Below are 19,827 nucleotides of genomic sequence, written 5' to 3'. Positions count from 1 at the left end.
CCTCCCTCCCTCCCTCCCTCCCTCCCTTCCTTCCTTCCTTCCTTCCTTCCTTCCTTCTGTAACATTTCACTAGCTTGGCAAACTTTAGAACCTGAGTGTCATTGATTCAATTAATTTTATAATTGGCCTAATTCCATTTACTCACTGTTTCGACCCCATGCATGTGGAGTCTTTAAGCTTTTGTTCATTTCATCGGGAGAACTCTTTAATTAGTCCATGTTTTGAAAAGAAAGGGCCTGTTTCCCTGGTTTAATGGGTCATGTATTTGACATACAGTCCAGGCAACCGCACAACCAGCTTCGTCCTAGCAAGGCTTTGTCTAACACTTCCTTTTTTAAAAAAACCCTCTCTTTAATGTTCCCCACTCTCAGGAACTTCTGAAGTAGGTCATGGCATGCCATGGGGGTGCTGTTGTTTGCAAGGAAAAGGTTTGGTATGGTGTGCTCTTGACAGTGTGACCCATATCACCGATGAACAACAGTCCATCCTTTTATCCTGATTGGCTGAAATCTCTTCAATCGAATGTAAAGTGCCAAGAATCTTGAACCAGGGGCTCTGGTGACAGAGAACCAGTTTCTTACTCCTTGCTCCATCATGGGAGTATTCTCAACTACTGGCCTGCCCTCTGCTCAGCTACAGCTCCATCACTGCAGGTGGTCACAGGATGGTACTGCAACACCCAGTCTTAGTAGAGATCAGGTCCTGATAGGGCCACATCTCGCCCTGTAAAGCTGCTGATTCTGGCTTGACTCCTCACTCTAAGCAATTGGTTGGCCGCATGCAGACTGAGTGGCTCGTTGGCTAACTCCCTCGTTGCCTCGCGGCTGAACCTCCTACATACCTCTTCTCTGATATGAAGCCGCTTGGAGATCTGAGTCTTCCTTGCTATTATTTATACTGCCAGCTTCAACATCTTGGCTAGGAAGGGTCGAGACCCATGCACCCCAAGAGGATGCCAGGCCCTTGTTGCCTGCTGCTGCTCTGTGCAGCAGTGGGAGAAAAATTAATTAAAAAGTTGGCATCGCGAGCACAGTGATGTCACGTCCAGGAAAAAACCCGGAAGTAACATCACGTCAAATAGTGCTAGGAATTTTTGGAAACTTGACCGCACCATAGAGTTTCTGGCAATTCGTAGAGCTTCCCATCATGACTTCCGGGTTTCCCCGGAAGTGATATCATGGCACACATGATGCCCCATGCCTCCCAGCAGTTGCTTACCCTTGACTTCGACAAGCTTTGACCCAAGCTCCCACCAGTTGCTTACCTAGGGTTGCCAGCCTCCAGGGGCGGCCTGGAGATCCCCCGCTTTCACAACTGATCTCCAGCTGAGAAGCGATCAGCTCCCCTGGAGAAAATGGCTGCTTTGAAGGGTGGACTCTTTGGCTGTGTACCCTGCTGAGGCCCCTCCCCTCCCCAAACCCCGCCCTCTCCTGGATCCAGCCCCAGAGTCTCCAGGTATTTCCCAACCCAGACCTGGCAACCCTATAGCTTACCCTTGCCTTCGACAAGCTTTGAGATTTTCCCAATATTTGCTTACTTATTTTGCTCTTCTTTCTGCTTATTTTTCCAGCGGTGGGCTTTAATGATAACCTGTTGCTAATCGCAATGGAAAGAGGGTGTGCGTGTGCAGGGAACCTTAATTGCCATTTTGGTTTCTCATTAGCAATGCCCAAATGGTAACCATCTGCCTTTGTGCTCCGAAGCAGCTCTTTAAGGCACAGTTACATCAATTAATGAGTTACATATGAGTAACATGATTTTCTCCCCCTCCCCCACGGGGCTCACAGGTGCACCTCTGCCTTGTGCCAGGAATATATTAGCAAAGTTTATTTTTCCCCGTGCATTTTATGTGCCAGACCTAAATGGGTTTTGAATGACTGGTTTGCTTTAGGAAGGAGGGAGGAAAACAGCCCTGTCATTTATTTTGCATTAGCTTAATTAATAATGCCATATAAACCTGACGAACAATCAGAAATGGAAGAGAGAGAGAGATTCACTTAGACCAGAGCTGACAAATGCATTTACCTATGCCATTTAAGGTATACTTTTTTGGGCCCCAATCCTACCCCAGGCACACACAGGACAGGGAGCAGATCCACGTGTGCTTCTGCTCCCAAAAAACTCAATTCAGGCAACGGAGGCAAACCACGGCTCCCATCAGCTGTTTTGGGAGAGAAAGAAGTAAATCTAGCCCCGTATTCTCTCCCACCATTCAACTGAGAGCCAGTTTGGTGTAGTGGTTAGGAGCGCGGACTCTAACCTGGGAGAACTGGGTTTGATTCCCCACTCCTCCACATGCAGCTGCTGGTGTGACCTTGGGTCAGTCACAAGTTCTCTCAGAGCTGTCCTCTCAAGGGCAGTCCTCAAAAGTGCTCTCTCAGCCCCACCTACCTCACAGGGTGTCTGTTGTGGGGACGGGGAGGGAAAGGAGATTGTAAGCCGCTCTGAGACTCCTTTGGGCAGTGAAGGGTGCGGTATAAATCCAATCTCTTCTTTTCTTCTTACATCAGTCTCCTCTCCACCATTTTATCCTCACACCAATCCGGTGAGGTCACCCAGCTAGCATAAGTGGGGATTCGAACCTGGGTCCAACACTCTTAACCACTACACCACATCATGTGCATGGAAGTGCAAGTCCAAGAGCATGTCACTCTCACTGGAGGGGGTACCTTTCCTTCAGATTTAACCATTGACAGCCAGATGTTGTACACATCACTGGACTGCTTTCACAGGGCTAATTCCTACTGCTTCATTATAATGACAGTCCCCGGTTAGATTGTCTGTTTCCAGTGAAGTCGTCGTCGTCGTCTTCTTCTTCTTCTTCCATCTCTCCGTGGGAAGGGGGGTGTTGCAGGGCCCGGGAAGACCCCTTTTTGTTTCCCAGTCCATCCCTGAGCGACATGCAGTCAGAAAGGTATACGCAGAAACCCTTGCAGTGCTGTAGGAGCTGCTCGTTTGCAGTTCTGGCCAATGTTCCCTCTAAGCTGTGGAGTCCTGTTAGCACAAATTCTACTTTCTGAGCTTCTGGCATTAAAGTTGTGAGCAGGTGATTTGGCTACTACATAAATTTGTCTGCTCTGGAGCCGTCCCTTCCTGAGCGAGGACAAAAATGGGTGAGCCGGAGGCTAAAAAATTGTGAGCTAGCTCACACTAACTAAGCTTAGAGGGAACACTGGTTCTGGCACTAGGGAGCGCACCCTCAGGCCGTCTCAACACTGTGACCTGGGAGTCTGGGACATGTCACTTGGATTGTGCAGGACAGCCATCTGCAGCAAATTCTGGCTAAAGTCATTGGTGGTCTTCTCTCTCTCTCTCTCTCTCTCTCTCTTTTTTGTATTTGGATTTGTACTGTTCTTTTTTTCTTTCTTTTTTTTAAAAAACCCTCCTATCTTCTCGGGATGACTGTATCTCCTGTCCCTGCTTTGAGGTTCCAAGAAGTTCAGCAAAAAGCCATTTATTAAAGAACTCATTTATTACAGTGCAGATAGCAAAGCGATCGTATCTACTGAGGAATTCATTTAAGTCTCTCTTTTTTAGCTCTCCCTTTTTTCATTTCAGTTAAACTTGCATTATCAAAGGGATCCAGGCGTACAGAGAACGTCTGGCTCTCTTTTTGTCTCGCGCTTCCTTCTGGAAAAGGTACTTATAGCTGACAAAGTACAATGCGGGTCTCTAATTTGTGAAAGCAGACATTCTCGCTTGGAATATTGTCTGGGGTTTTTTTTTGCCAGCGAAGGATGTAGCATTTTAAATTAATTTTAAAATATAAACCGAGTTCTTAGAACCTCAGTGTGCATTTTTGAAACATTCTGTTTCTGTTCCTTATTGTTAAAGAAGTTATTCATGCTGTGCTAACAGTCATGGGCCCTGGCTTCTCTGGCTCAGCCTAACTTGATCTTGTCAGCTGTCAGAAGATAAGCTGGGTCACCCCGGTTAGTACTCGGATGGGAGAAAGAAGTCCTTTTCTCCCTTTCTCCCAATACAAGAACTCATGGGCCCTCCATGAAATTGCTGAGCAGTTAGGTTAGAACGGATAAAAGGAAGTACTTCTTCACCCAAAGAGTGATTAACACATGGAATTCACTGCCACAGGAGGTGGTGGCGGCTACAAGCATGGACGGCTTCACGAGGGAATTGGATAGGCATATGGAGCAGAGGTCCATCAGTGGCTATTAGCCACAAGGTATAGATAGGAACTTTGGGGCAAGGGATACTCTGTATTCTTGGTGCTTCGTGGGGGGGGGCAACAGTGGGAGAGCTTCTAGTGTCTTGGTCCCACTGCTGGACCTCCTGGTGGCACCTGGTATTTTTGGCTACTGTGTGACAGAGTGTTGGACTGGTTTGGCCGTTGGCCTGATCCAACATTGGTTTCTCTTATGGTCTTATGAGACCACCAAAGAAGTCCAGGGTTGCGACACAGAGGTAGGCAATGGCAAACCACCTCTGTTTGTCTTTTGTCCTGACCTGGATGGCCTAGGCTAGTCTGATCTCATCAGATCTCGGAAGCTAAGCATGGTCGGCTCCGGTTAGTGTTTGGATGGGAGACCCCCACTGAGATAGTCCAGGGTTATGACACAGATGCAGGCAATGGCAGACCACCTCTGTTTGTCTCTTGCCTTCAAAACTTTTTGGGGTCACCATAAGTTGGCTGAGTCACAGTTTTCTCAGCCCAAAAGAATAAACCTAGTTCGCCACCAAAAGGGGAGGTTGAGGGGGGACATTATTGTTCCCTTTAAGTATCTGAAGGGCTGTTCCTTAGAGGAGGGCAGGGAGCTGTTCCTGTTGGCAGCAGAGGAGAGGACTCACCATCATGGGTTTGAATTAAGGGCAGGAAGGTACCGGCTGGATCTTAGGAAAAACCTTTTTTTACAGTCATTGTGTAACAGTGGAATCAGCTGCCTGGGGAGGTGGTGGTGAGCTCCCCCTCGCTGGCAGTCTTTAAGCAGCGGCTGGACAGACACTTGTCAAGGATGCTCTAGACCAGTGGTGGCGAACCTATGGCACGGGTGCCAGAGGTGGCACTCAGAGCCCTCTCTGTGGGCACGCATGCCATCGCCCGAGCCAGGCCCAGACCATCATTAAAGTGTTGGATTCTCTGCCAAATAATTTTAACTAAGTGAAAGCATTTGGGATTGCTTTCCTTACTTTGTTTGGATCATCTTTAGTTAATGTATGAGTTGTTTTTTCTAAAGTAAAACCTCAGTATTCAGGTTAAATTGCCGTGTTGGCACTTTGCGATAAATAAGTGGGTTTTGGGTCACAGTTTGGGCACTCGGTCTCTAAAAGGTTTGCCATCACTGGGATAGGCCATTGGCCTGATACAACACGACTTCTCTTATGTTCTTAAGAGCAGAGGTCCATCAGTGGCCATTAGCCACAAGGTATAGATAGGAACTGTCGGTCTGGGGCAAGTGATGCTCTGTATTCTTGGTGCTTGGGGGGCACAGTGGGAGGGTTTCTGGAGTTCTGGCCCTGCTGGTGGACCTCAGGGTTCACCATCACTGGACTAGACTGATCCTGCATTGAGCAGGGGGTTGGACTAGATGGCCTATATGACCCCTTCCAACTCTGTGATTCTATGTGTTTGCTGTTTACTGGATTGTGCCCCAGGAAAGCCTGCTTAGAATTATAGCACTACTGTGATTGAATAGGATCCTTTTTGGACCTTATGTTGTTTTGGATTTGGTATGTTGAACACCCACCCATGAATCTGCCTTATATTGAATCAGACCCTCGGTCCATCAAAGTCAGTATTGTCTACTCAGACTGGCAGCAGCTCTCCAGAGTCTCAAGGGCTTTCACACCATTTACTGCCTGGTCCTTTTGAACTAGAAATGCCAGCGATTGAACCAGGGACCTTCCGCATGCAAAGCAGATACTGTACCACTGAGCCATGGCCTCTCCTAAACAGACATTTTCATTTCATGTTAATTTTAGCCTGTGCTAAACACTTCAGGCATGCCAGACTCTAAAAGCAAATAAGTAAATGAGACACCACTCATTTAAATGCCCTGACCAGGATAGCCCAGGCTAGCCCGATCCTGTCAGATCTCAGAAGCTAAGCAGGGTCAGTCCTGGCTAGTATTTGGATGGGAGGCCTCCAAGGAATACCAGGGTCATGACACAGAGGCGGGCAGTGGCAAACCACCTCTGAAACATCTCTTGCCTTAAAATACACGCCTAGCTCGCCACCTACTGGTGCATAACACTAAAAGAGATAGAACTTCTAGCTGCCAGACTATCTTAGGATCTCCTGGCTATACTGCACACACTGCCATATGATAATCATAATAATTTAAACCCAGATTGTGAGTCAAGTGCTAATGTTGTCCCCATTTACCTCTTCCTGTTTCAGCATCCAACCTTCCCAAGGCTCAGGTGAAGACAGCATCCCTCGGACTAGCCGGAAAGGCGAGATCCCCTCTGCTACCTGTCTCAGTGCCGACAGCTCCAGAAGCCTCAGAAGAGGGTCACAAACAAGCAGAGGATTCAGCTAACGTAAGGACAAGTTGACTTCTATTCATGGGATAATGGCAAAACAAAACCCAAAAAAAGCCGTCGCAAAAAAATACATCACGGCAAGAACTAGCAACCATCACACAAGAAGAAAGACATTTCCTCTATGCAAATTTAATGTCTGCAGAAAACCTTTCAGAAGTCCCATCGTGGGAGATCCAACCATGCATGCTACCCATGATGCTTCCCTTATGCACGGTTCCATAAGAACACAAGAGAAGCCAATGTTGGATCAGGCCAATGGCCCATCCAGCCCAACACTCTGTCACACAGTGGCCAAAAATACCAGGTGCCACCAGGAGGTCCACCAGTGGGGCCCAGGACACTAGAAGCCCACTCCCACTGTTGACCCCCCCAGGCACCAGGAATATAGAGCATCACTTGCCCCAGAGTTCCTATCTATACCTTGTGGCTAATAGCCACTGATGGACCTCGGCTCCATATGCTTATCCAATTACAGTCCATGCTTGTAGCTGCCACCATCTCCTGTGTATTTTCCTCGCTGACTTTCCTGCTTTGGACAGTTTGAGGACATTTTCACCCAGTGAGAACTGGACTCAGGCTCCTTGATTTGAAATCTGCCTGCCACTTAGATGGTGCATCTGTTTTCTGCTCTCCAAGCATGCAAAAAAAATTCTACTCTCCACATCCCTGACAGCTGCATCCACTACTGTGGAGCTCCGCATGAGACTGGCACCATCCACAAAGCAAGTAGATTTCAAATCTTTGGTTTCGTGCATGGTGCACTGCCACGCACCCTCCGCATGAAGATTGCTGGAATCCACCGGATGCAGTCTTGTGCGCTGGAAGAAGGGATCTTTCCCGGGCAGCTTTAATTTCTCTGTTGCTTTCTTTCCTGTTCTGGCTCCGGCCATCCATCAGAGCGTTCGCTCAACAAGTGTAATGCCAGTTCCGTGATTGAGAGGCCATCTCCCGCTAAGCGGTATCAGGGACTGAAACAAATGATAATTGAAATGAGCGGGAAGGACAAAAGGCAGCTCGCCGGTGGGCAGAATCCATTCCGACACAATGGCATCCCAGGGCAGCCCATGGATTATTGCCGGTCCTTCTTTGCCTCTGAAAGCTTCCTGAGCCTCAGTGGCTGTGCTGCGTGGAGAAGATAAGGCAGCCCGGCCTCGTACAATTGGGAAGGGAGCAAGGAAATGGAAATGAAAGCTTTGGCTGAGATGACGGGTATAAAGAGCCATTGAATGTGAAACGGTTTCGGCTCTGAACGTCTTACTTTAGAGCAGCGGGACAAATTATTTCCCGAGCGGGTCACTTTTCAAGCACCGCAGGTGTGGGAGCACTTAGAAGAGATAATGGTGGAGGAGCCAGCGCGGCTCTTCAGGGGGTCAGAGGTCAGGCTCTCAGTTGCACTCAACCTCTCGATGTTGAATCGTTAACTCTGCCGATTCCCTTTCCTCGACCCCAGTCCTTTCACGCATGTTTCCCATTTCAAACTTCCATAAATAAATATGTTATTCATCGAATGTTCTTCTCTCGTCCTCACATTCAGCACAATCGTATTTTGAAGATATGTTTAAGGCCTAGTTTGAAAGTAGACAATACGGGAAGGGAAGGGAGATTATTTAATTTAAGAAGGATATATAGGCAAGCTGGAACGTGTTCAGAGGAGGGCAATGAAGATGGTGAGGGGTCTGGAGCAATGCTCCCTCTAAGCTGTAGAGTCCTGCAAGCAAAAAACTCCTGGCATTAAAGTTGTGAGTGAGTGATTTGGCTACTGCATAATTAGTTTGCCTTGCTTTCTCCCCAGGTGTACGAACAGGATGATCTGAGTGAACAAATGGCTAGTTTGGAGGGGCTAATGAAGCAGCTGAACGCTATCACTGGCTCTGCCTTCTGAACGATATGGAAGAGAGGAAGAATGGAGCTACCCGGGAACATTGCAGCATACCAGCGTTTCACACGTACCACCACCCAACATCCACGTCAACCATCAAGCTTACCGATGCATAATCCGAGCCCGTTCTACACAGGGATCTGCCCATCCCAGCAGGACATTGTCCGTTCCTATGGATCATGCAACAAACCTTAAGTAGAGATGAAAGAGCATCCCACAGAAGCTAGAAGGAAGATGTCTTCACAGCGGAATGGCAGAGAGTGCCTCATGGTAGTCGATAGTGCTCTGCTGATGGGCTATGCCCACCAATTCTACTGAAGTTCAGGCCCAAGACATAACAAGCTCACCCCAAGCACCAATGCCACCAGTAATCCCTCACCAGTGCAGGCTGGCACTTCCCCTTTTGTGAGGGACGGCTGACCTAGATATTTTAGGAGGCTTGCAGCAGCAGGAAATGCCTCATCTTTAAAGGTCTGGCTGCTCCCACAGAGCACCAAGGAGTCTGAGAAACAGAGTCCCCAATGCCTCCTGGTTCAGAAACTCAATGGGAGCTCCCTCTCCCTCACTCCCCCTAAGTTAATCATTGGTCCTTGCAAGTCTCCATGGCACAGCATCCAGACCTTACAGAAGATGTGACCACTGCTGCCTGCACTCTCCACCAGTCCCCACGGCCATCACCCCTTCACAAGGCTAGGTTTGGGGATCAGGGGAAATGGTGGGGGAATGTTGGCAGGCGCACCAATCAGGTACCGCCAAACTCTCCATGAACTCCGGCCAAAAAGATGAGTTTATTGGAGAGTCCTTCACAAAGGTTTGGGAAGAGCAAGCCAGTTCCAGGGCAGGCAGAGGAGAGCTGTCCCAACCGGAAGTTTTTTCCTCCTTGCCCTGTGTCTTCGGAACGCACTAAAACTAGGGATTCCAAAAACACAGAGTAAAGAAGGAGAAAACTTTGGTTTTGTGCCAGGTAAGGAAAAATCTGCTGCGTAAAATTTCACATAATGCACAGTTTTAAAAATGTCAATGTGGGGAATTTCACTACTGCCGAAAGGATCCAGATTTCCCCAGAAGTTAAATAGACAGTCCAAGATACATTGCTTGGGGGTTCCACGCATCCCTGATGCCTGCCCTAACTTTTGTTTTAGCCATGCTGATTTTAATTCTTGTGTGGCTAAGACGGGTCCAAACCATTTGGGTGCTGGTTCACACGAGGTTGGAACCTTGTGGAAGTGGGACCCAAGTGGCTCAGAATCCCAGCCACGATTATGTCCCCAGGATAATATGTAAAATGAGCATATTTGACATACTAGAGAGGTTTGTAGGGGGGTTTCATGTGTGTGTGTGTCTGTGTGTGTGTGTGTAGATCATCGACGTGCATTTTGATACACTGCAAAGTCAAGACATACTAGAATTCCTCTTGTTTCTTAATCATTGCAATGCAAAAGTATTACCACATAGCACCAAAGGGTCGGAACTATCGTAAACAGCACAAAATATGGAAAATAATATTATTGACTATTTTCATTTTTTTAGTTGTCATTTCGAGCACTCATCATGTTGCACAAATGGTGGGGAAGAGCCATTTGCTGGTAGAATGCAACCATTTGCTTGTAGAATTTATCAAGTATTTGCCGATCCTTCCATTGTTAAATGTCCGGCTAATCAGAGGATGTGCAAAGAAAAGGTTAATTTGCAGTCATGGCAGACCACCAGCTTCTGTGTAGATTGGGAATTGGAATCTGCCATGGCATCATTTTGTTCATAAGCTAACACCAGAGGCAATTCAAAATATGTGTGCTTTCCTGTATAATACTAAGCTATTTTCAGATGTGGGAAAGGAATCCCCCTCTGATCTTTTTGAACTTCTGACGTCCCACCAGGCTGCTGAGTTTCATAAACCTAAAACACAACTGCCGAAGACAATTGATTCATGTAAAAAAAGTGCTGCTGAGCTTGGTCATTGAGGGGCTTTGGCTCAGTGGCAGAGCATCTGCTTGGCATGCAGAAGGCCCCTGGTTCAATCCCCAGCATCTCCAGTTAAAAGATCTGGCATTAGGAGATGTGAAAAGACCTCTGCCTGAGACCCTGGAGAGCCGCTGCCCGTCTGAGTAGGCAATACTGACTTTGATGGACCAGCGGTCTGATTCGATATAAGGCAGCCTCATGTGTTCAAGCCAAATCTTTGTTCTTGAGAAGTGCTGGCTTTGGGTAATGATGAAGACAGCACACGTTCTAACACAGAGACAGTGAGCTGAGAGGAAGAACTGGTTGCCTGATCCTAAGAGTTGCCATGCCAGAAAATATGTCTGTATGACACAGAGTAACTGAACTGGTTCCACATCACCAAGTGTGGCATTTTGCCAGCACTGCAGGAGTCTTACTCCAAGTGCAAATGTTTACAAGCCAGTTTCTGGATTTTTTTTAAAAAATAAGACATCTTGTTACAGTCATCACATTGGGAAAAGTCAGTCAATTAAAAAGAAAAAGCCAAAACAGTTGCCACCATTTCCATCAGGACACTCACTGTGAACCTAAATGATGCCATTTTAAATATCTCCTCCCCCTCCCCATTCCGGTATTCCAGCTTTGATTCTGTTACATTGTTTGTTGACATCCCAAACCGGTGACATGAACAGAATGTCACAAGCGCTTTCCTATTGCCGAACGTTCGGCATTCGTTCAGAGCTAATCCCTGTTTTCGCAGGCGAATCACCAAAAGGGAACGAAATTTGCATATTTATCAGTTATGAGGCTGCAAAAAAAACCCAATGAGAAGGTTTCGGCTGAGTTATTGCATTCAGCACTGCCTTTGATTTCAAGCTTGAGTAGGTCATAATTTTAAGAGAGCAGGGAAAGGAGAGAGGATCTTTACATCCTAATAGCTCTTTTTATTAGGAAGGTAATTATATGTGAATTCCTGAATAAAATATTTGGAGTAAAATGGCGCAGTATCAAAAGTAATAATTCAGAATGCTTTTTTTTAAGAAAAAGTCTCACGCTGGGGGAAATATCACGGGTTGAAGAGAGAACTCAAATGCTTCATTAGAAATGCTGGTGTAGCGGAGAAAGCGTTTCCCAAAATAATACTCTTTATTCAATTTAGCCCAAGATTTTAATGCAAATGTTTTTTAATAACTAGGAAGTCTCATTTAGTATGAGAGGCTGACTTTTTAATGTTCTGACCCATTTACGGTGGGCACCCAACTGCATCTAGTTCTGGATGCTGCACAAGTCAATGTCTTGCTTCAACAAAAGCCAGACGGGAAAGATTGCATTCCCACCTGACACAGAAACTCTCTGAATTTTGAACAGGTTTGTGAGGCTAGTTTCAGTTTTTACTTTCCCAGGAGAACTTTTTATTCTGGATTTTTCAACCTCCCACATCTCAGTCATGCTGAGATTGTTAAACAGGACGAGTTCTTCTTTGGTCTTCAGGGTCTCTGTGCATCTCACAACTGGGTTCAGCATTTGCTTATTCATCCATGTTAATGATACACCTGTTCATTCGTGACATCAGAACTCATTCCTAACATCTAAACTTTCTAGAGCTCAAGACATGGAAATGGCACTCCTGCCTCTGTGGGTAGTATGGATCTGTCCATTTTCACATACTTTGAGGAGCAGTTCTGACCACCACAGATGAAATGTCAATGAGAACTTTATGGATGATCCTCCTCATAGACCTCTGCATTTCTTTGCTTCTCCTCTTCCTTTTATTGTACTTTTCCTCTGGTCCCTCTTATTCAACAACCCATGTGTCAATAACACAGCAGGTTCTCTCTGTAACAGTGCTACACATTGACAGGGAAAGTCTCTACTTCAGATGGCCAAGACCATTGCCTGGTCTCTGTTAATAAAGATCACAGTAGCTACTGCTAAAATTCACTAATCAAGCATGAAGGAATCAACTGCCATGACATCCTCTATCCCACAAATCATCCTATACCCAGTTGTTGCATAGCATTTCCTGATGGACTCAGAAGCATGTCAGATAGCCAGTTGTCACCAAAGTTCATGCAGTTCCTTTCCTTAGCCTTATTAGAATGTCTTTTCTACCATGGCATCACTTCAGAAAAGGGACTTTCTTCTAGACAAGGGAGCTACTGAATCCATCCCTATCCATCAGCATTAATGCAGTTTCAAGTCCGATTACTTCAGTGGCCCCTGCAAACGGTGCATTCAGTCCCATTCGTAATCTCTGGCTTGTCCGCACAATTATGTGCATCAAAGTTGGGATGGTCTTTCTCACTTGTACTCCATTCCCCAACAACTCCACATGATCCATGTCCCTAGATCTCACATTCCCATCCAAATACAGTGCTACCGATTCCTTCATTTTGCCAACAGGACAAATGCTAGCAGCATCAGTTTCTATCATTCAGACTCTCCATGGTACTGGGAGTTCTCACAACATATGGCGGCCACAGATGAACTTCTCCATTGCAAAATCTCTATCAGTGTTTATGTGTATCAGTGACTGACTCCCAATAGGGGATTGATACTGTGCTGTACAGACAGGTATTGGTCTATATAACTGGTCTATATCAATATGGATAACTCACACTTGGCACCCAATCAGTATATTGAATCCTTTATTGATGTGCTTCACCTCTAGACTTCTTAATGTTGGGACTGAATAGCTACAAACATAGTTCTTGCATGTCGCTTTTGTCAGCATCCGATACAGTTTGGATCCAGTAACTCCTTGGACTCATGCCTTCTGCCAATTTCCCCATCAAGTAAGCCCATCTCCACATGAAATTACCTTAACTGGGTTCTTCTCTCAGTTCCAATAGCACTGGGACCAAGCATTCTCTCCAACATCCTCAGCTCACCACAGTTGTGGTTATTTAATATCCAGACTCCCTCAAGCGGTATAGTTCAGTCTTTCAGTCTACCAGTCTTACTCTTGCAACCAAAGTTTGAGTCCAGTGGCACCTTTAAACTCAACAATTTTTAAATTCAAGATGCACACGAAAGCTCATACTTTGAATAAAGCTTTGTTGGTCTTAAAGGTGCCACTGGACTCAAACGTTGTTCTGCTGCTTCAGATCAACACGGCTACCCACCTGGATCTATCTTGCAACCGAATCATTCCTGTAGGGCAGGAGCACATTGTCAGGGCTATGCCATTAATGTGGTACAGCCTGCTCAGACTGTAACAGCACATATCATTCTAGCTGAAGTAAACATTGTGCACTGAGGATTGGTGCCTTCTCGGCCCCCACTGGGGGAGAGAATTGTTCAGGTATCAACAAATCAGGCTGTATCTGAACAAGATCTAGCTAGGTCCACTTATTATTTTTAGCTGGTTTTATACCCCACCCTTCACTGCCTGAAGGAGTCTCAGAGCAGCTTACAATCACCTTCCCTTCTTCTCCCCACAACAGACATCCTGTGAGACAGGTGTGGCTGAGAGAGCTCTGAGAGAATTGCGACCGACCCAAGGTCACCCAGCTGGCTACATATGGAGGAGTAGGGAATCAAACTCGGTTCTCCAGATTTGAGTCCTACCACGCTTAGCCACTACACCAAACTGGCTCTCCAGTAGCTGTCCATGGTGCTGGTAGTGTCAGTAGCTGTTCATGGTGCTGATAGTGACAAACGATTGGCAGATATTTCTAACGAATCCAAGGGGCTGTGGACCCTATATAGTCTAAGTATGCCCCCACCGTGTTATGGATGTCTCTGACCAACCTTTTACACTGTGAGCATCATCAAGTGCAGGAGATTGTGCTTTGAGGTATGCAGGAGTGTGGGTTCTCAAGGGAATAATGATAAATTTTGTATGAATTCCCTCATCCCTCTTATACCTCGAGCACCTTACAAAATTATAAACAGAGCAGACTGTATTTACATAGAATCATTGTGGCCCCATGCCATCCATGGTTCACAAAGCTTCATCAATCCTGAAGATGTTTTATAGAACTGTGTGTGATACCAGAACTTCTCTCTCCGGGCCAGGAAAGGATAGAGCTAAAGCTTTCAGCTACGTGGCATACCAGACCTGTCTTTTGACTTTCTTGGGTAATGGCTTATCAAAAGTATTAAAGTCCCCCCATTAGATGATTCGATGCTGCCACATCATCTAGGTTTTTTGCACGGACCTCTTTCCACAGCATGCATCTATTATCTTGCTCAGTTGCAGACCTCTTGGGGTGCACTGTTCATTTTCACTATGAGAGACTATCCCTGTGTTTTCGATTCAGGTTGACATGTCAACAGTTCCTCCATATATTCCTTAATAGGGGGACATCATATCTTATCTCATCAAGCTGTTCTGGAAGGGGTTGCCTAAAACCTGAGCTCTTCTTTCAGTCTGCACCCTCTTCCTGGCTTTAACACCAGACATGGGCAACCCATTTGAACCAATGCCCATATGCAGTCAACGCCTCCTTTCCTTTAAGGCTACTTTTTACTGGACATAATCTCTGCATGCAAAGTGAATGAGCTGTCACCTTCCTTTTGCTGATGCACAGGGATAACATAGTACTTTCACCTGACATTGCCTTTCTCCCTCAGGTGGTATCTCAGTTCCACTTGTGACAGGATATAAAACTCCCCCACTTCTTTCCAGAACCTCGGGATGACAGACGGCACACTTTACGTGCCCTGGATGCCCATGGGATCCTAGCTTTCTGTCTTCATCAAACTGCAAATATTTGAACAGACAATAAAAATCGGTTCAAGTATTATTCTTTCCTATAAAGGGCAATGGTGTTACTACATCCTGGTTATCTTGCTAGATTGTTTTTATTTTTGTCAGTCAGGAAAGCAACTTTCTTCTTATCACTGTAAAGAGTAATTCTATCAGAGGATAGGTTATATCATCAGGTTCCCTCGGCACGTTCCCCTACCTGAGTTGTTCAAGATTTCTATGTCGAATTACCTACATCCATCAGGTAGCAGGGCTCTCACTACATTTTGGTATAGCAGTCGTACAGAAATGACTTCATTGATACCTCCGGGTATGCTAGTCCCACAGCTATGGGGCTGTACAGAGACCCCCTACCCCAAAAAAAGAAGAAAGACAGATTGCTTTCTAACTGGTGTTCTTCAAATAGTCATCTGTGCAGTCACACAACCCATATTCCTTTTCTCTATCATATTGTTAATATTGTGACTCTATAGAAGGAACTGAGCAAGAGGGCATTCACTCCATCCCTTGGGATCTGGTGCAGATGAATAGAGTCTGTGTCATTGAGGGAAGGGGCAGGTCACCAGCTTCCTAACCAGAACTCTAGAAAGTTTCAGATATGTTCTGTAAGGTGTTGTGGCCCAGTTGACCACAAGGACCATTTGTAAGTTTATTTACGACCATAGAACACCAACCAAATGACGTGATCACCTCCTGTGATTAACCATACCTTTCCCAGATGTAATCTATAACTGTTGTAGGGAGTTAACTTGTGGTCACTCAGTGTTCATGCCTCATAGTGGTAAGTAGGAATGCACTGAATTCCCGTGGCAGCAAAAAATGGCATACAGTCTTGAGTATGGATGGTGGTGAAGTCCACAGCTGAGAAGTTCAGAAATGAACTTCTTCAACTCAGTACCACAAGCCTAATACAAAGCCACCATCCTCTGAGTTCAGGCCTAGATTGTTATGGTCTTGGATCAGCACCAGCCTTCCCCAATACACCTGTCCTTTTTCATACCTGAACTTATTAGGCAGCTCTGATAGTAAGACTTTACTCTGGTGCCAAGATTAGACCTTCGGTGCTGTCACAGTAGCATTTCAGACACAAGGATCCAGGAAAGAAGTAGTTCCTGTACATTCTAACAACCTCACAGGATCGCCAGGCTGCATAGGAAATGCACATCCAGTGGGTACAAGGATCTTGAATTGCAGGCGCACCAAGAATCAATAGTTTCCCGTGGTTTCTCATGACCTTGCTAGGATGTAAGGACCTATGGAACCATATAGCACCTTGCACAGTGGAGATACTGTCCTAAGAACTCCCTATTAAGAGGCCTCATTGTTGCCAGGTCAGTTTTGAGGAAGAGCAAGGAGATGGTGATTGGGTTTGCCACATCTGGCTCATGCCTGCTGACACCAAGTATTTTAAAGAAGACCTGGCCCTGCCCACCAGGTGTTTTTAAGAAGTGGGCAGGGCCAGGAGGGTTTTCTGCCCAGCAAGGCTTCTGATTGGCTATTGGAGATTTGATTGGCTGTGTAGACTTTTTTTAAAAAATGTTGCTTTGGCACAAGGATCTGCACTGTGTTACTGAAGTTACAGTATGGTATACGGTTTGTGGCTGGCTCTGCCTCCTTCAGCAGCCATTTTGTGGCAGCCATTTTGTTGCTGTACCCACCATGCCATGTCAGAATTCCAAATGTGTCCACATTCTCAAAAAAGGCTAAGGGCCCCTAGGCAGTTAGCGTCGAATTATAGCCATACCTCAGTGACTCTAATGTGCATTCCCTTCCCTCTTGGAAGAGAACCAGAAGCGCCGGTAGTTACTGGAACTGGATTGTCGCCAATGTAATTAGTTACAGAATATCTCATCTTACTGAGATTTCCTATTCTTATTGATCTTCCCATTCCACCCTCTTCAGATTGTTCAGCCATTTAAATATATACTGCAGCCTGAAAATTGCTCAGCATTATTTCTGGCATCTTGCATACAGTGCTTCAGTATACATCTCCATGTAAACTTGCTGTCTTATATTCAGTTTGTCATCTTTTGCAAGCCCCCCCCCCAAAAAAAACCTTAAATGTCCTGCTTAAAATCTTCAAAGCAGGACGAGGTCCCTTGGCAAAGCCAAAGCTCTCGTTGCTCTCTTGGGTGTGGGAACAACTTTGGATGTGACCTGTGTGTTCAATGCACATGTCGGAAGGGGAGCGGAAACCTGCAGGTCAAGTGTCTGGCATCTGGAAAGTCTAAAATTAGTTTGCACTGGTTTGGATCATCTTGCTGATCTCCCATGTATGGTCATTGAGATGATTGTTTCAGACTCGTGTTCGTTGGGACACTCCTAATTTGTATTTTTGACATTCCCCCCTTCCTTCCTTATGCTATAAAAAGATGCAGGCAAGGTAGACTAATCTTTGAAATGGCTCATAAGCAACCACATCCCTATCAGCCAATCATCTCGTTCCATTCCAGACGGAATACTGTCCTCTGAGGTTATGTATCTTACCTGTTGCTATGTCGGCAGACATTTTACAGAGAGATTGAATCATTCTTTGTTTGTTTTCCCCTCTCTTTGTTGATATCAGTAATAACAACATGGTATAAATACACTATCAAGTTGCCGAGGCCAATGTTATCTCACTGTATGCTGTATATGTCTTTTGATAAAGATGGAGGAAGGGAAGCTGGTAGATGGAAGGAACAATACTGTTTTTATTATTGTAAAATAGACCTGGCAATTCCTACCTTTGCGAATTGCCATCCTGTTTGGGGGAGGGGAGGGGGAAGGGAGGGAAGAGGGTACTTTTTATAAGTAATATTTAATTTATTATTTAGAGTGGTTTCTTTGGGATAATTTATGAATTGGAAAACAAAAAGGGATATCTGGTTGGAGACCTAGAGCAGGACGTTAAAGCTGTGGTGTGTCTCATGTTTCTGTCGTTGGCCTTTGGAGCTGCAATGCATCTCCCTGATTTGGAAGTCAGTCATCGGTGAAGTCCTCTGTGGAACAAGAAACAGACCTTCCTTGGCAATATTCTCAGTTGAAACTGACCGTTGAAGTAACGCTTCGCTAAAGTGAAGTTCAGTCTTTTTAATTAAATTGTTTTGGGAAACATCTTTGGGCACGACCCAGCTGAAGTGAAGCCTGTTTCAGTCCCATTACTTTCAGTGGGAGAGGTTTACACGCATGTCATCTCCCATGAAAACCGATGAGGCTTCAGAATGCTATGATTGGTTGGCGTTTGTTTTGCCCCTGCCCCACGGTAAGGGTGGCCTCCATCTAGGGGGAGCCCCCCTCCCCAAAATACTTAGTCAGGTCACTCATTGAGCACCAGAGGCAACTCGGAAACGTAGGAAGTCAGTTGGAATACATTCACGCCACTTCTGCAAGAAGACATGGATCCACAGATGAGTGTTGTGTGTGCACATCTCCCCTAGCTTGTAAAGACTTAGCCAGGAACCAATTCCATTCAAGCCCTGAGCGGGCTATTGCTGGGAGGGCAGGGTATAAGATTAAGAAATAAATAAATAAATAAAGTGTTAACTGCAGTTCAAGGAGAACACCATAAAGCCCTCTTGGCTTTATCGTTTTCAGCTCTGAGCAAACTGAAGATCTTTAGACTGGGGCTCCATACCTAGACTCAGTTTGTGTATCTGGTTTTTCAAAAAACTGGGCGTGGAGCCATTTGTGCCTCATGTTAGATCATATAATAACAGAGAGTATCACGGAAAGAATTAGAAACAAGGATAAGAAACAACCGGGAAACAATAACTAGGTAATGTGAACAACCATATTAACATCAACTTATACCACAGGAAAACCATCCATAGGTTCAATAGAAAGATTCTTAGTAAGGTGCAACACTCAGTTCAATCATAGTCCAATAAAGGTCACCAATATTTGGTGCAGTGGTTAAGTGCACGGACTCTAATCTGGGATAACCAGGTGTGATTCCCCACTCCTCCACTTGCAGCTGCTGGATGGCCTTGGGCAAGCCGTAGCTCTGATAAGAGCTGTCCTTGAAAGGGCAGTTCTCTCGGTGCTCTCTCAAGCCCCACCTACCTCACAGGGTGTCTGTTGTGGGAAGGGGAAGAGAAAGGAGTTTGTAAGCCATTCTGAGACTCTGATTGAAGGGTGGAGTATAAATCCAATATCATCTTCCTCCTCCTCCTCTTCTTCTTTTTCTTCTTCTTCTTCTTCCTCTTCTATTCAAAGTGCTCTGTGCCGGAACAGGAGTGTCCCTGAAATTGCACATCCTCCTCCTGAAAAGTAAACAATTTGCTATTTAATACATCTCTACTTGAAGCTGGGATATTTGGGGAAGTCTCTATTGGAAGCTTGCATGTTCTGACTGGACTAATTGGCAGCAGCGAGCATTTTAAATAGCAGTGAGCTTTATTTTTCAGTGTACCTTTATTGGACTATGATTGAACTGAGTGTTGCTCCTTACTTAGAGTCTTTCTATTGAACCTATGAATGATTTCCGTGGTATAAGTTGATGTTAATATAGTTATTTCCATTGCTTAGTTATTGTGTCACGAGTGTTTCTTGTCCTTTATTCTTGCTCTTGTTAGATGACGGCTGCTGTGTCCTCAACCATCCGTTGTAAAGGCTCACTGTTATAACAGGCTCTGAAAATCTTGCATGCTGACGAACTCACTTCTGGGCTGAAAAAACCCTAACCACCTGAGCAAAATGTTGATGATGTCTCTAACGGAGCTTTGTTTTAAAACTAACTTTTCACCCATGTGATGGTGGGCCAAACCTAAAAGCCTGAGCCATGATCCTGCCAAAGAGAAGTACTCTTTAG

At 45.5% G+C, this 19,827-nt stretch overlaps 1 protein-coding gene across 1 annotated transcript in view; it reads left to right on the top strand.

Annotated features, from left to right (window-relative positions):
* Positions 1-8,383, top strand: part of DCC (DCC netrin 1 receptor) — a 591,220-nt gene extending 582,837 nt beyond the window's left edge. The window contains exons 24-25 of the mRNA XM_015428299.1: positions 6,356-6,498; positions 8,294-8,383. Of these exons, the coding sequence (XP_015283785.1) occupies positions 6,356-6,498; positions 8,294-8,383 (233 nt within the window). The remainder of the gene's footprint in view (positions 1-6,355; positions 6,499-8,293) is intronic.
* The last annotated feature ends 11,444 nt before the right edge of the window (positions 8,384-19,827 follow it).

The sequence above is a fragment of the Gekko japonicus genome, unplaced genomic scaffold (genome assembly GCF_001447785.1).
Source record: "Gekko japonicus isolate JY-2015 unplaced genomic scaffold, Gekko_japonicus_V1.1 scaffold614, whole genome shotgun sequence".
Lineage (NCBI taxonomy): Eukaryota > Metazoa > Chordata > Lepidosauria > Squamata > Gekkonidae > Gekko > Gekko japonicus.
Note: the sequence above shows the minus strand (reverse complement) of the source record. Positions and strands in the feature narration are given on the sequence as shown.